Genomic DNA, 17,388 nt, shown 5'->3' on the forward strand with positions numbered 1-17,388 from the left:
CAATGGAAAAGATTAAATAAACGGGGTTTTGGTGCAATGGGCTTTACAGTAAATGGCAACTGAGGGTTACAAAAGCTCATTTCATCTTGTACCTTTAGCACAAATTGTCCTTTAACCCCTTAGATCTTTCGAAAATCTTGTGCCTTTTGCATCAGTTATCATTTAACCCCTTAGTTGCTCTCCACATTTAAAATTGCATGACTGAACCATTTTTTGCCATTTTTTATTTTTCCACCACGTTTCCATATTTTAAAATTCCAATTTTGACAGTTTGTAAAATACCTCCCAAAACACATTCTAAAAGTTCTGGGCCCATAAAATAAAACGATAGTGCTACTGACTTTGTACTTCCATTGATAGTTGCATAGAAGTTTATTAAACAATATTTTCTATAAAAATACACTAAAATTGCTACTAGCACACAAGCACAATAACTTACAAAATTACTACCAACTCGAAAAGGTAAAACTGTATCGATTTAATACATAACCATTATTTCTAAGTGTCAGAAAATCCAATCGTGTGTAAGTGTTTATAACCCTGAAAAAAAAAGAGAGATCCTGTTCCCTCATAGCATTTTAAACAGCACAGTGCTTGTGCTGTCTAATCTGTCCCTCTGGAAGCTGTAAAAAAATCTGTCTGATTCTGCGTGGTCATGCCCTCCCCCACTGACCATGGTTTATCATGGCTGCTGAGTCCTGACACTGTGGTCAGTTTACGTGCCTATGTCATCCGCAACACTCCTCTGCTCTCCTCTCCCCCTCTCCCCTCCCACCTGCCTGTCAGCCCGTGTGTCTTCTGTGTGAGCTGTCTCTGCCCACCCCCCACCCCTCCATACTGCTGCTATTAGTAGAAAAGTGAACTTTTAAAAAATACACTGCCAGCCCCTCGCTTTTAGGTAGCCGTAATGTACAGTATATGTTTTTTATCAAAAACAAAGCCTCTAAATACCTTTTTGCATGTATCTTCAGGCTTGTCACATGACTCCCGTCCTCTCTACACCTCCGATCCAGGGCTACAGTGGGAGGGGCTGAGTGGCCACGTGACCTCCCTGGCTGACATCAGAGGAAGATCTCGGCCCCTCACTCTGTAGCCCTGGATCGGAGGTGTAGAGCGGCTGGGATTCATGTGACCGGTCTGAAGATATATGCTAAAAGGAATTCAGAGACATAACTTTTAACAAAAACGTATACAGTACATTAAGGCTGCATACAAGTGAAGGGCTGGAAGTGAATGTACTTTTCCTACCAGGTCCGCCTGTCAGTATTTCAGGCGGACCTGATCAGACCCTGCAGCCTCCTCTATGGAGAAGCCATTGCCCACAAAACCCAGAGGGATGGTGGTCCTATTTTCCATCTGTCTGGTGGATCGGATAGGATCAGATGACAGTGGACAGGCAAACTGTTTCCACCCAATTTCCCCATAGAGGAGAGCGGGACTGTGTCCATGTCCGCTCTTCACAGTGAGCGCACATGGACCTGTCTTCTGCCTGCTCAGCAGAGTGACCCCCCGCTGAGCAAGCAGAATCTGCAAGACAGAGGAGCCGTGTAAAAGGGGCCTAAAAAAGAAAATGCAGCCATTGCATCCAAGAATTGGTAAGCTGCAGTATAATAAATGTTTGTTTTTAGGTTTTATACTGCATTAATTTCTGAATCTTCTTAGTCCCAGATCACACAGGTGCGATAAGTCAGACGACTTAGCCGCCTGACAAGTTGCGCTCAGTTCTGTACTATGGAACTGTTCCAGGAGAATCTTTGACCTATAGACCAAAAAAAGGGTTAAGTTCACACTCAAAACACATCAAAATTGGTTAAATTGTGTTTTAGACTTGAGTAGGGCTTGCTAGGCGTGTTGAAGATGCAGGATGAGCCTTGAATTAGGAACTATTGCTGTTGTTAATGATTTTAATAAATGTGTCCTAGATTTTAAAATATTATGTGAGAAGAGCTAGTCCTCATAATATCCTTTTTGCACAGTTGAAAATTCACAGTTACTGAATTTAATACCCAGAAGTGATAGAACGATAAGGAGCAACAGCATACTAATGAGTTAAAAACCTTTGCCCTTCCCTTATGTAATCCTACTCGGGAAGGAGACTGACAATACTGTCTACGTACTGCTGTATAGCCAAATTGGCTCTGAATGTTTCCGCTCTTTTTCTCATTGCAAATCCTACAGGACATAACAGATGGTCGATATTAAAACAGATTCTGGTATTTATGGTAGTCATGTGTATAACACATTATATATGTTTAAAAAAAAAGACAAGTAACTAGATCAAATGGCAGTTTTATAACTGCCTGATGCTAAGCTTTAAGGGGTGATTTGCTAAATAAAGGGAAATATAAAATAAAGTTTATTTTAAACCCAGTGAAAAGATTTGATATTGCAACGGGTACAACAGGCTATGAAAACGTATTCAGTAGAGTTGTGGACTTAGTCAAATATCATTACTTAACCTCCCTGGCGGTATGATTATGTCAGATTTTTGATGCTCAAAGTGATACAATGTTTTGCATGGAAATTTGGCATTTTATATTGTAGGCCTGCAATTCTTAGGAATAACACACTTAAATCTGTTCAAACAAGAGTCTAGTAGACATCCCGGGTATGATAAAGTTTGAAACACAAAATCATAAATTATAATTTAATAAATAACTATAAATAATTATAACAAATAATAATAATAATAATAATAATAATAATAATACATATTCAATAATGTAATCAAATCAACACTGAAATTGCTCAGTTGCAGAATTGTCGCTGTCATTACTTTCAATGTTTGATGACAGATTTCCCCACAAATCACTATCACTCAATTCTGCAAGTGATTCGAATTTATTATCGCTGTTTTCTAGCTGGTCTAAAACCTCTTTTGATGTAAAGGGACACTTTTGGTTGCTATGGACAATCTCCAGTTTCCAGGCAGAAAGAACAGTATATATAATATAAAACTGCCTGCAGGGCACTAGGAACAAAAGGGATGTGAAATAATTTGATACAGTAATGTAGTCTGTAAGATTGTACTTTTTGCTATAATAAATATCCCCAAATTTTTTTTTTTAAACAAATTTCTTTATTAGTTTAGGCCGATATGTATTCTTCTACATATTTTTGGTAAAAAAAATCACAATACGTGTATATTGATTGGTTTGCACAAACGTTATACAAAATAGGGGATATATTTATGGCATTTTTATTATTATTATTTTTTTACCAGTAATGGCATCAATCTTTTATCGGGACTGCGACATTGCGGCAGACAGATTGGACACTTTTGACACTTTTAAGCCACTGATTACTGTATAAATGTCACTGGCAGGGAAGGGGTTAACAATAGGGGGCGATCAAGGGGTTACTTAGTAGGAACACAAAATCTGTTTCTACTCCCCTGACAGAACAGGGATTTGTGTGTTCAGTTCTGGCTCTGTCAGGAGCGATCAGGCCTGCCATATCGATTTAAAGAGCTGCCGTACCATGACAGCGATTCAGGCAGCCGAACCAACCTGCCCCAGTATAACTGCAGCGGCTGGTTGGCAAGTAGTTAATGAATTTCAATGCACAAAGACACAATATGGTACCCAATTTAAAAACTATATATTAAAGATTTTGTTACATTGATTAAATAGATACCAAACATGTCAACATTTTAAAATTGTGGGTGGGCGGACTCGATGTGCGCTGGCCACCCACGATTGTTCCCCGCAGTGACAGAACGGGGATCTGCCTGTATAAACAAGGCAGATCTCCATTCTGAAAGGCGAGATCACATAGATCTTGTCTTTCTGCTATGCAGGAAAACTGATCTGTGTGTTTCAACCCATCCCACATACACTTAGAAAAAACCTGCAGGGAACACATTTAACCCCTTGATTGCCCCTAATACTAACCCCTTCCCTGCCAGTGTCATTAGTACAACAACAGTGCATATTTTTAGCACTGATTACTGTAATAATGTCACTGGTTCTTAAAAAAGTGTCAAAAATGGCAGCTAGGTGTCCAGTCTGTCCACCTCAATTTTTCAGTTCTGCTAAAAATCGCAGATCACCACCATTACTAGTAAAAAAAAATAATAATAATAAAAATGCCATAAATCTAGTCCCTATTTTGTAGATGTGATAACCTTTGTGCAAACCAATCAATATATGCTTATTGCAATTTTTTTTTACCATAAATTTGTATAAGAATATATATCGGCCTAAACCGAGAAATAAATGTTTTTTTATATATTTTTTGTTGGGATATTTATTATAGCAAAAAGTAAAAAAAAAAAAAAAAAAATTTTTATGTTTTTGTCAGTGTATTGTTTAGAGTGCAAAATATAAAAACAGCAGAGGTGATGAAATACCACCAAAAGAAAGCTCTATTTGTGGGGAAAAAAGTCATACATTTTGTTTGGATACAGCATCGCATGATCATGCAATTGTCAGTTAAAGCGACGCAGTGTCGTATCGCAAAAATGTCCTGGTCATTAAGAGGGTAAATCCTTCCGGTCCTTAAGCCGTTAATTATTTTTATGTATCAACTTTATTGCTATCACAAAGTAAGTTGTTTTTCCCTTGTGATAGCATGGGGCGTGACAGGTCCTAATTTTGGAGAGATCTGGAGTTTATTACACTACATCTCTCCTCTGGGCTTCAATGCAGCTGATCAGACACAGATTGGTCTGATCGGCCACTTTACTGGCTGGTAATGGCCAGGTAAAGAAAGAACCAAAACCATAAGTGATAAAATCCTCCTCGCTTCTGGTTTCTGATGTCACACAGTGGGAGGGATAACATCAGTTCCTGTAAAAGTAATCAAGCGGCTCCATAGCCTCTAGGATTATTTTTACATGGAAGGGAACCACCGGCTGAAAAATATGAGCTGCCGCAATGACTGAGATATCGCCCTTCTTTATCCAACGATGTACCAGTACGTCGATGGAAAGGAAGAAGTTAAATAATTTGTGTTTATTAAGGTTTTGAAGAAAATACATAGAACACAAGGCAAATTCCAGGGTCATGTAGAGAAATGTACATATCTTGAATTCACAAAATGGAGGAACAAACATCCAGCCTATTCATAACAGTATAGTAAGGTCATGAGTAAAGTCATGTCTATGTAAGGGTCAGTGCAGTGAGTCAGGTGGGGACTAAAAATGGGGATTTCAGCTTATGGAATTTGGGACACAATAGTTTTGGCCTGCATGCCTTTTTTACTTAATAGACTTTTTAACTTTATTTTTAAATAATTGTTTTGACCTTTTTATTATACTTGTAGTGATTATTTATATGACAGCAGAATACATATATGGTTGTATGAAAATGGGGATTACAAGACCAAACCCTAGTCAATAGGATAAATTTTAGGACTACTGTGAAGCAGGGTCATGAATCAAGGGTGTATGAATAGTTGGAGAGGGAGGTCAGAACAGAGGGAAAAAGAAGGTGGAGGAAACATTAGGGGTAAATAGGAACTCATTACCTAGAAGGGTGATGGTAAAGAATGCTCAGGGCTTTTTTCAGCCGGAATGTGGGGGAGCAACGTTCCAACACCTCCAGCACTGAACGTATGTAATGGCAAGGGGTGCTGGGGTGTATTGGAAAGTCTACTGATGCTGGCTGCTGGGGTATCAATTGTTGTTGGAAGGGATCTGTTTTTGCATGGCAATCTATTATTGCTAGTGGAGAATATTTTGCTACCGGGGTCAGTTGTTGCTGGAAGGGATCTACTGTATAAGGAGTGGTTTACTGTTGCTGGCTGCTGGAGAGTCTATTGATACTGACTGTTGGGAGATCTGTTGTTGCTGCTGGGGGTTTATTGTTGCTTTTCTTGTTATCATTACCAAATTCCATACACATTACTTAGCACTGCAAAATGATACTTGGCTCCACCTTCTCTAAAAGGGTCCATACTGGGAGCTAGGTAGGGGCAGAACCAAATGTCATTGCTCAGAGGTGGGTAGGGGGCGGAGACAGGAAGTGACTTAGAAGGGGGAAGTTCCTGCACCTATTCTCTGAGAAAAAAAGCCCTGAGTATATAAAGTGAAAGTTTGGAAGGATTGAGAATGAAAGTAAATCTCCTAAATCACTAGTGGAGCTTCAAAACATCATCCAGGGAATCCACACTTCAGAGAACTGTGAGTATTGATTGTGTAATTGAGCTGCAAGTTCTTCCAACCATATCCGAGCATTCAGCATGTCAGCCTATTCTCTTATAGTAGAGAATTGATTTCCAGTGTCTGGGAATCACAGCACATGCTGCGATGAGGAAGGAGCGAAGAAGCTCTTTCTTGACTTTCGTAAGTGAATCTGGGATCATGGAGATGCATTCTCTTTGCAACGTTCTAGGGATTTATTTAGTTATTTTTATGTATAAATCAAAAACCGTATCCCAATAGTGTCATAATCGAGAATATTCCCACTAAATATGGGTCATAGTGCCTGGTGAGGCTAAGCAACGCTAGCACATGTTAGGAATATTAGGCAACATTTTGTGCTGGAAGTGGGGATAACGATAACACCCTGTTAGTATTTTAAAGTTCCTCTCCTGTGCAGTACTGGTTAGTGAAGTTTGTATGTTAAAAGACAAGATTCAGCTATGTCTTCTGGTGAGAAGGAGCTTTTAAGCACCTTTTCCCATTCAAGAAATAACGTATCTCTTTTATTTCAGGTTGTAGTTCAACTTTAAAGCCAGTTAAATATATCTCACAGAAATCAAGAAAAGGCAGAGAAAAAGCAAGAAATGTTGTTGTTTCAGGCATGGCATGTTCACCAATGCCAGGAGCCTGGTGGACGGATGGGTGAACTAGAGATACTATTGTACGAGGAGGATTTGGATTTTGTGGGAATTTTAGAGACCTGGTTCAACAGCTCTCACGATTGGCTGGCAAATTTAAGGGTATACCCTTTATCGCAAGGATAGAGAGGGTAAAAAAGGGGAAGGAGTATGCCTATATATCAAGAATAATGTACAAGTGAATGTGAGAGATGACATCACTAAGGGAGCTAGGGAGGAGATGGAATCCTTATGAGTAGAGCTCCAAAGGGATGAAGCTAAGGGGGAAATAATACTGGGAGTATGCTATAGGCCTCCTAACCTGAGGGAGGAAGGGGAGACAGATCTCCTATCACAATTTGGATTAGCAGCAAGGATGGGAAGTTTTATCATAATGGGGGATTTTAATTATCCAGACATAGCCTGGACGGAGGGAGCCGCACATTCATCTAAGGCTCGCTAGTTCCTAAATGTCTTGCAGGACAATTTTATGGGTCAGACGGTAGACGCACCAACTAGAAATAAGCATTACTGGATCTACTGATTACCAACAATACAGACCTGATTACAGATGTGGAAATAGGGGGCAATTTAGGGGACAGCGATCACAGGTCAATTGGCTTCCGTATAAATCACACAAATAGAAAACATAAGGGGAATACAAAGACACTGAATTTCAAAAGAGCCAACTTCCCTAAACTACAAACCTTACTGGAAGGCATAAATTGGGATAAAATATTAGGAACAAAGAACGCGGAGGAGAGATGGATTTGCTTTAAGAGCATATTAAATAAGGGCATTGGCCAATGCATCCCATTGGGTAATAAATTTAAAAGAGTGAACAAAAGTCCTGGATGGCTTAACTCCAATGTAAAAATGCATATAAAAGGAGAAGGACTTTAAAAAATACAAGGTTGAGGTATCATCATCAGCATTCAGACTTTATAAAGAATGCAACAAGAAATGTAAGGTTGCAATAAAAACAGCTAAGATAGAACATGAAAAACACATAGTGGAGGAGAGCAAAAAAATCCCAAGAAATTATTTAAGTATGTAAACAGTAAAAAAGGGAGGACAGACCATATTGGCCCCATAAAGAATGAGAAAGGACATCTAGTTACAAAGGATGAGGAGATGGTGAAGGTATTGAATTTATTCTTCTCCTCAGTCTTCACGGGGGAATTGGGGGGCTTCAGTAACCAAAACTGCAGTGTTTATCCTCATGACACATCACAGGAAGCACCTCCATGGTTAACAGAGGACAGAATTAAAATTAGACTTGGGAAACTTAACATTAATACATCACCGGGACCAGATGGCTTGCACCCGAGGTTACACAGAGAACTCAGCCAAGTAATTGCGAGACCATTGTTCCTAATTTTTACTGATGGTCTACTGACTGGAATGGTACCAGCTGATTGGAGACAAGCCAATTTAGCACCAATATTTAAAAAGGCCCCTTAATACATCCCTGGGTATTACAGACCAGTTAGCCTAACAACAATAGTATGTAGACTCTTGGAGGGGGTGATAAGGGACTATATACAAGATTTTAGTCATGAGAACGGTATCATTAGTAGTAATCAGCATGGATCCAGGAAGAATCGTTCTTGCCAAACCAATCTACTAACCTTCTATGAGGAGGTTAGTTGCTAGCTAGATAAAGGAAGGCCCGTAGACGTGGTGTATCTGGATTTTGCAAAAGCATTTGACACAGTTCCCCATAAACGTTTACTGTACAAAATAAAGTCCATTGGCATGGACCATAGGGTGAATACATGGATTGAAAACTGGCTACAGGGGCGAGTTCAGAGGGTGGTGATAAATGGGGAGTACTCGGAATGGTCAGGGGTGGGTAGTGGAGTCCCCCAGGGTTCTGTTCTGGGACCAATCCTATTTAATTTGTTCATAAATGACCTGTAATTGCGGATGATACTAAGCTAAGTGGGGTAATAACTTCTCCTCAGGATGTGGAAACCTTGCAAAAAGATCTGAACAAATGAATGGGGTGGGCAACTACATGGCAAATTAGATTAAATGTAGAAAAATGCACAATAATGCATTTGGGTGGCAAAGATATGAACGCAATCTATACACTGGGGGGAGAACCTCTGGGGAATCTAGGATGGAAAAGGACCTGGGGGTCCTAGTAGATGATAGGCTCAGCAATGGCATGCAATGCCAAGCTGTTGCTAACAAAGAAAACGGAATATTGGCATGCATTAAAAAGGGGATCAACTCCAGAGATAAAACAATCATTCTCCCGCTATACAAGACTCTGGTCTGGCCGTACCTGGAGTAAGCTGTCCAGTTCTGGGCACCAGTCCTCAGGAAGGATGTACTGGAAATGGAGCAAGTACAAAGAAGGGCAACAAAGCTAATAAAGAATGGAGAATATTAGTTATAAGGAAAGGTTGCGAGCACTGAACTTATTCTCGCTGGAGAAGAGATGCTTGAGAGGGGATATGATTTCAGTATACAAATACCGTACTGGTGACCCCACAATAGGGATAAAACTTTTTCTCATAAAGGGAGATTAACAAGACTTGTGGCCACTCATTAAAATTAGAAGAAAAGAGGTTTAACTTTAAACTACGTACAGGATTCTTTACTGTAAGAGCGGCAAGGATGTGGAATTCCCTTCCACAGGTGGTGGTCTCAGCGGGGGGCATTAATAGTTTCAAGAACTATTAGATAAGCATCTGAACGACCGCAACATACAGGGATATACAATGTAATACTGACATATAATCACACACATAGGTTGGACTTGTGTCTTTTTTCAACCTCACCTACTATGTAACTATGTAACCATGTAACTATGTAACTATGCATATGTTAAAGAAATCTGAAGAAAAGTTATCATAGCATAACACTACAGCGTGTCTGTGACACTACACGTGACTTAAGTAGGCACTAGGGCATTTCTGTTTAACCCTGCTTCTTTTAGTTGCAGAGAAGTGCTTATTGGATGTGAACCAAGGCACAACATGCGGGGACTTCCAGCGCATGTGGTACTATATAAAAGATGTTGATGCATGCTCCCAATTCTGGTATGGAGGTTGCGATGGCAACGAAAACAGATTTAGCACTGAGAATGAGTGTCTACAAGATTGCTCTTCCAAACGTAAGTTTTATTTGGCACACAAGAAAGAGATGTCAAACTCAGTACTCTGGAATCCTGATAAAGATCATGTTGTGTGTTTGTGGCTTGTGTTGGAACTGGCGATAAACAAGGCTAGAAACAAAATGCTATTTTAATAAACATTACATAAGCTATTTTATTCCAGTGAAAAAAGAACCCACAGTGATTTTGGAAAAAATATTAGCTAGTAAAATATTCAAGCTCTGTTAAAATTTGGAATGAAAGTATATTGTATTAACTCCTCATCAGAAGTGGAAGAAGGAAAATTTTGAAAGCCAGGAGAAAACTAATCTAAGGGAAAAAGAGTATTCTGTAGTTTTCTTTCCATGTGAATATTAGGATCTTCTTGCGTAGTTCCATTCTCTTTGTTTATATTCAAGGTCATTCAGATTTTTAATTTTTTTTGTTACTGTTGTAGATTTTTTTTTGTTGTCTTGTTAATACTAATATTTCTGGTGGTAATCTTTTAACTGAAGCTTTCTATTCTCAGGTGTTTCATAAAGCATCTCATCTAATATTTTGGTGTGCAATCAGGGCTTTTCAATTTTGTGGGTCTGATACTGGGACTGCGATTATTTTTTTATTGAATGTTATTTGTGTTTTTTTGATTTTTACCTAAAACCAAGGTACAGTGAGGGAAAAAGTATTTGATCCCCTGCTGATTTTGAACGTTTGCCCACTGACAAAGAAATGACCAGTCTATAATTTTATTGGTGGGTTTATTTTAACAGTAAGAGACAGAGTAACAACAAAAATATCAAGGAAAATGCATTTAAAAAAAGTTACAAATTGATTTGCATTTTAATGAGTAAAATAAGTGTATGATCCCGTATCATTTAGCAAGATTTCTGGCTCCCAGGTGTCTTCTATACAGATAACAAGCTGAGATTAGGAGCACTCTCTTAAAGGGAGTGCTCCTAATCTCATTTTGTTACCTGTATAAAAAACATCTGTCCACAGAAGCAATCAATCAATCAGAATCCAATCTCTCCACCGTGCCCAAGACCAAAGCTGTCCAAGGATGTCAAGGACAAGATTGTAGACCTACAAAAGGTTGGAATAGGCTACAAGACCACCGCCAAGCAGCTTGGTGAGATGGTGACAACAGTTGGTGCGATAATTCCCAAATGGTATAAACGCAAAATAACTGTCAATCTCCCTCAGTCGGGGGCCCCATGCAACATCTCACCTCGTGGAGTTTCAATGATAATGAAAACAGTGAGGAGTCAGCCCAGAACTAATAATCTTGTTGATGATCTCAATGCAGCTGGAACCATAGTCACCAAGAAAACAATTGTTAACATACTACCCCGTTAAGGACTGATATCCTGCAGCGCCCACAAGGTCCCCCTGCTCAAGAAAGCACATGTACCGGTCTGTCTGGAGTTTGTTAACCACTTGCTTACTGGGCACTTAAACACCCTTCCTGACCAGACCAATTTTCAGCTTTTGGTGCTCTCACACTTTGAATGACAATTACTCAGTCATGCAACACTGTACCCAAATGAATTTTGTGTCCTTTTTTTCCCACAAATAGAGCTTTCTTTTGGTGGTATTTGATCACCTCTGGGGTTTTTATTTTTTGTGCTATAAATGAAAAAAGACTGACAATTTTGAAAAAGAACGCATATTTCTTTGTTTCTGTGATAAAATTTTGCAAATTATAATTTTTTTTCCATAAATTTTGGCCACAATTTATACTGCTACATATCTTTGGTAAAAATAACCCAAATTAGTGGATATTATTTGGTCTTTGTGAAAGTTAGAGAGTCTACAAGCTGTGGTGCGAATCGCACAAAATTGATCACACCTGATGTACTGGTGGCCTATCTCATTTCTTGCGACCCGAACAAGTCAGGAAAGTACAAATACCCCCCAAATGACCCCTTTTTTGAAAGTAGACATTCCAAGGTATTTACTAAGATGCATGGTGAGGTTTTTGATGTTGTCATCTTTTTCCCACAATTCTTTGCAAAATTAAGATTTTTTTTTTTCTCACAAAATTTTCAATGTAATAGGTTATTTCTCTCACATGGCATGTGTATACCACAAATGACACCCCAAAATACGTTCTGCTACTCCTTCTGAGTATTACGATACCAAATGTGTGAGACTTTTACACAGCCTGGCCACATACAGAGGCCCAATATTGAAATAGCACCATCAGGCATTCTAGGAGCATAAATTACACATTTCATTTCTCAACCACCTATTACATTTTTAAAGGCCCTGGAGCACCAGAACAATGGAAATGCCCACAAAGTGACCCCATTTTGGAAAGCTAACACCCCAATGTATAATCTATGAGGCATAATGAGTCGTTTGAATGGTTCATTTTTTTTCCAGAAGTTTTGGAAAAATGTGGAAAAAAAATGAAAACGCATTTTTTTTACGCAAAGTTGTCCATTTATAAGATATTTCCAACACATAGCATGTACATAGCAAAAATTACACCCCAAAATACGTTCTACTACTCCTCCTGAGTATAACGATACCAAATGTGTGAGACTTTTACACAGCCTGACCACATACAGAGGCCCAATATTGAAATAGCACCATCAGGCGTTCTAGGAGCATAAATGACACATCTTATTTCTCAACCACCTATTACAGTTTTGAAGGCCCTGGAGCACCAGGACAATGGAAATGCCCACAAAGTGACCCCACGTGGCACTGACGACACGTGGCACTGACAGATGGCACTGGAGGCAGATGGCACTGGAGGCAGATGGGCCTGACAGATGGGGCTGGCAGATGGGGCTGGCAGATGGGGCTGACAGATGGGGCTGGCAGATGGGGCTGGCAGATGTCGCTGGCAGATGGGACTGGGGCTGGCACTGGGGCTGGCACTGGCAGATGGCACTGGCAGATGGTGCTGGCTATTTGCTCTGGCTAATTGCTCTGGCAAATGGGGCTGGCAGATGGCACTGCGGCTGGCAGATGGCACTGGCGCTGGCAGGTGGCGCTGGCAGGTGGCACTGGCAGGTGGCACTGGCACTGGCGGCACTGGGGCTGATGGCACTGGGGCTGACGGCACTGGGGCTGACGGATGGCACTGGCGCTGGCAGGTGGCACTGGCGCTGGCAGGTGGCACTGGCAGGTGGCACTGGCACTGGCAGGTGGCACTGGCACGTGGCACTGGCACGTGGCACTGGCGGCACTGGGGCTGGCAGCACTGGGGCTGACGGATGGCACTGGCGCTGGCAGGTGGCACTGGCGCTGGCAGGTGGCACTAGCAAGTGGCACTGGCAGCACTGGCACTGGCGGCACTGGTGGTGGCAGGTGGCACTGGCGGCACTGGCACTGGGACTGACGGATGGCACTGGCGCTGGCAGGTGGCACTGGCGCTGGCAGGTGGCACTGGCACTGGCAGGTGGCACTGGCAGGTGGCACTGGCGGCACTGACGGCACTGGGGCTGACGGCACTGGGGCTGACGGACGGCACTGGGGCTGACGGGCGGCACTGGGGCTGACGGGTGGCACTGGCGCTGGCAGGTGGCACTGGCGCTGGCAGGTGGCGCTGGCGGCACTGGCACTGGCGGCACTGGGGCTGACGGCACTGGGGCTGACGGCAGGCATTGGCGCTGGCAGGTGGCACTGGCGGCACTGGCACTACTGGCAGATGGCACTGGGCTGACAGATGGCACTGGGCTGACAGATGGCACTGGCACTGGGGCTGACAGATGGCACTGGGCTGACAGATGGCACTGGCACTGGGGCTGACACTGGCACTGGGGCTGACACTGGCACTGGGGCTGACACACAGATCGCTCTTCCTCCTCACACGCTGTCTCTGTGTGAGGAGGGAGAGACACTGCAATGGGAGATGATCTCATATGTTTACATATGAGATCATCTCCCATTGGCAGCTGCGATCACGCTGTGAACGGCCGCTTTGATTGGCCGTTCACGGCGATCTATATTTGCCTGTCTCCGGGAGACCTGGCGAATACAATACTTCCGCGATGCGCGCCCCTGGCGGCGCGCATTGCGGAAGTAAACACCAGGCCGTCCAGGGACGGCCAGGCGAAGGAACCCGCCCGCTCTAAGGCCGCCATTCGGCTATAGGGCGGGTGGGAGGAGGTTAATTAACATCTGAAAAATTCAGTGGAGAACTGGATGAAAGTGTTGTAGTCAGATGAGACGAAAATAAAGCTCTTTGCCATCAACTCATTTTGCCATGTTTGGAGGAGGAGGAACGCTGCCTATGACACCAAGAACACCATCCCCACCATCAAACATGGTGGTGTAAAAATTATGCTTTTCTGCTAAGGGGACAGGACAACTTCACCGCATCAAAGGGACAATGGACGGGGCCATGTACCATCAAATATTGAGGGAGAACCTCCTTCCCTCAGCCAGGGCATTGAAAATGGGTCGTGGATGGGTATTCCAGCATGACAATGACTCAAAACACATGGCCAAGGCAACAAAGCAGTGGCTCAAGAATGAGCACATTAAGATTCTGGAGTGGTATATATAGAACACTGCGCTACCCAATACCCTTAACTGAGAGCTGCAGCTAGAAAGTGAGATACACTCCAAAAACAATATAAACAATAAAGCTGCGCTTATTTAACATAAATACCAAATACAGTGATGACGTGAAATATCGTGAAAAAATGTGTATATTTTTTGCCACAATAATTTGGTTATTATAATCAGACTTTTTTCCCCATATTTCGCATCATCACTGTATTTGATATTTATGTTAAATAAGCACAGCTTTATTGTTTATAAGATTCTGCAGTGGCCTAGACAGTCTCCAGACCTTAATCCCATAGTAAATATGTGGAGGGAGCTGAAGGTTCGAGTTGCCAAACGTCAGCCTCGAAATCTTAATGACTTGGAGAGGATCTGCAAAGAGATGTGTGCAAACCTGGTGGTCAACTACAAGAAATGTCTGACCTCTGTTATTGCCAACAAGGGTTCTGTCACCAAGTACTAAGTCATGTTTTGCAACTGGGTCAAATACTTATTTCACTCATTAAAATGCAAATCAATGTATAACTTTCAATCAGCAGAAGTCTGATCATTGGAGGAGAGCACACTGAGGTCCAGCATTGCTAGAGAACTGACCTTGGTGTGCTCTCATGGCTAGGGTAGTCCGTTTTTAATAGTCAAGCAGAGGGACTGTCAGGAACACCAGGGATTTCACACAAAGAAAGCAATACAAAGAGAACAGGATACCATTTTATACAAGTACATGATATAGCAAGCGTATATCAGGAATATGAAATATTGGGTTTACACAGGGCTTTTTCTCCCAGAGAATAGGTGCAGGAACCCTTCCCAGTCAAGTCCCTGCCCTCAACCCTGTCTTTCTCAGTGTTTGAGAAGTAAAGTAGCTCCAAATAATGGCATTAAGTTTAGGGTAAGAACTGCTTATCACACAAGGCGCAGGGAATGTTTAAGACACAAAGTACAGATTCAGCAAAGGGACAGTACTTACATTCAATATGAAGTGTCCCTTGTGCACAGTAATATGTAGCATATAGCCCTGTGTACAGAGTGCAGGGGTCAGGAATATGTAACTTGGAACCCAGCGCCCCATTTTTCATATTTGCCCCCCTTCCCCCACAGCTCTAACCTCTGCACAACCAGCTCTCCCTCCACAACTGTCACTACCTGCCTTCTGCCCTCTGCAGCTCCCCCTAGCTCTCATCTCTGTACAACTCCCCCCCCCCCCCCAAATTTTCTAGCTCTCTTTTCTGCACAACATCCCCATCTCTCCTCTTTGCACAAATCCCCCCAGCTCTCCTCTCTGCACATACTCCTTTCTGCACAACCCCCCCCCCCCAAACTTTCCCAGTTCTCCTTTCTGCACAACCCTCCCAGCTCTCCTCTCTGCATGCACAAATCCCACCCTGCTCTCCTCTGCACAAATCCCCCCAAGATTTTCTCTTTGCACAAATCCCCTCCCAGTTCTCCTCTCTACACAAATCCCCCCAGCTCCCCTCTCTGCATATACACTCCCTCTTTCCCCAGCTCTCCTCTGCGCAAGTCCCTTCCAGCTCTCCTCTCTGCCCACTCCCCTCTCAGCTCTCCTCTTTGCACAAACCCCCCCCTTCAGCTCTCCTCGTTGCACATCCCCCCCTCAGCTTTCCTCTCTGTACAAATCCCCCCAGCTCTCCTCTGTACACAATTCTCCCCAGCTCTCCTCTCTGCACAACGCCCCCCCCTCAGCTTTATTTTCTGCACAAATTTCTCCACCTTTCCCAGATCTTCTCTCTGTGCAAATCCCCCCAGATTTCCTCTCTGCATGCAAAAATCCCCCCGCCCCCACTCTACTCTCTGCACACACCTCCAGCTCTCCTCTCTGCACACCCCCTCAGCTTTCCTCTCTGCACAAATCCTCCCTCCACTGTCCCAGCTCTGCTTTCTGCATAAATCCCCCCCACCCCCCAGCTTTCTTCTCTGCACAAATCCCCCATTTTCCCAGCTCTCCTCTCTGCACAAATCCCCCCCTTCTAAAATTCCCCCAGTTCATCTCTCTCTAAACAAATTCACTCTCCCCTCCCCAGCACTCAGCCCTGTAATAAACTCACAACCTTCCCATAGCTGCTTTTTTGCACAGCCACCTCTTCCCCACCCCCTTTCTAATCACGGCTCCCTCACCTCTTCAGAAAAGCTGACAGTGCTGTACATGGTATGCGCTTTTGTATCTCAGCACAGTGTGACTGGAGAGCTCCACCTATCAGAACTGTAGCATAGAGCCGAGGAGGAGTAGCGGCGGCAGGCAGGATCAGAAGCTACCTTGCGAATCATCACAGGCAGCTGCAGTTGCAGTGCCGGATCCCGAGGAACTCATCATTGCTGGAGGGTAGGAACCCTGGGTTCCCAGCGCTAGTACAGAGAAGTCTGTAGAGAAAGTGGTCTATGCAGAAAACATCCTCTATCGGCTTCTCTGTTAGATGACAGGTTGGAAGGAGAGGGCTGTCAGAGGTTCCGGAAGGTTCTAGCTAAAAAAAAAAAGCCCTAGGCTTACATACTCTTGAGATACGGTACCTGCAGGGAACACAACCTGCCTGTTTAGTGCTTCAAATTTATTTTGTCTCCAGACAGTGCTGTAGCCATTCTACCCCACAGTTACATTTAGCTATAATCAGATGATCCTAGAAAATACCTGCTGGTAAAGCTGGAACACCATCCTTGCTGCAATCAGATACAAGAACTTAATGTAAATGTAAAAAAAATGTAAAAAAAAGTTTAGTACTAAGATTTTTACAAGCATCACTAAGAAACCTGCTTGGGAAAATTATTGGTACTCTTCTACTGCCTTCTGCATTGATCTGTGGGTACTATGTATATAATGAGTTGTATAATACTCAGGATGAACTTTGCTTTTTGTGCTTTTTGCCCACTTTTCAGTGATGGATATTACTATTGTTAGCAACACATTGCTTGGTTTCACCTAAAGCTGAACTCTGGAGTCTGTAAAAGAACCCCTCCCCCCCCACCCCGCATTGCAAAGGTTAAAT

General features: G+C 42.7%; 1 protein-coding gene across 1 annotated transcript in view; it reads left to right on the forward strand.

The window, feature by feature from the left end:
* Positions 1–17,388, forward strand: part of LOC143996450 (collagen alpha-4(VI) chain-like) — a 281,198-nt gene that overhangs the window by 245,136 nt on the left and 18,674 nt on the right. Inside the window, exon 41 of the mRNA XM_077491500.1 lies at positions 9,713–9,889. Within this exon, the coding sequence (XP_077347626.1) occupies positions 9,713–9,889 (177 nt within the window). The remainder of the gene's footprint in view (positions 1–9,712; positions 9,890–17,388) is intronic.

The sequence above is a fragment of the Lithobates pipiens genome, unplaced genomic scaffold (assembly GCF_037356315.1).
Source record: "Lithobates pipiens isolate NorthernLeopardFrog02 unplaced genomic scaffold, aLitPip1_a1.2 Scaffold_19, whole genome shotgun sequence".
NCBI lineage: Eukaryota > Metazoa > Chordata > Amphibia > Anura > Ranidae > Lithobates > Lithobates pipiens.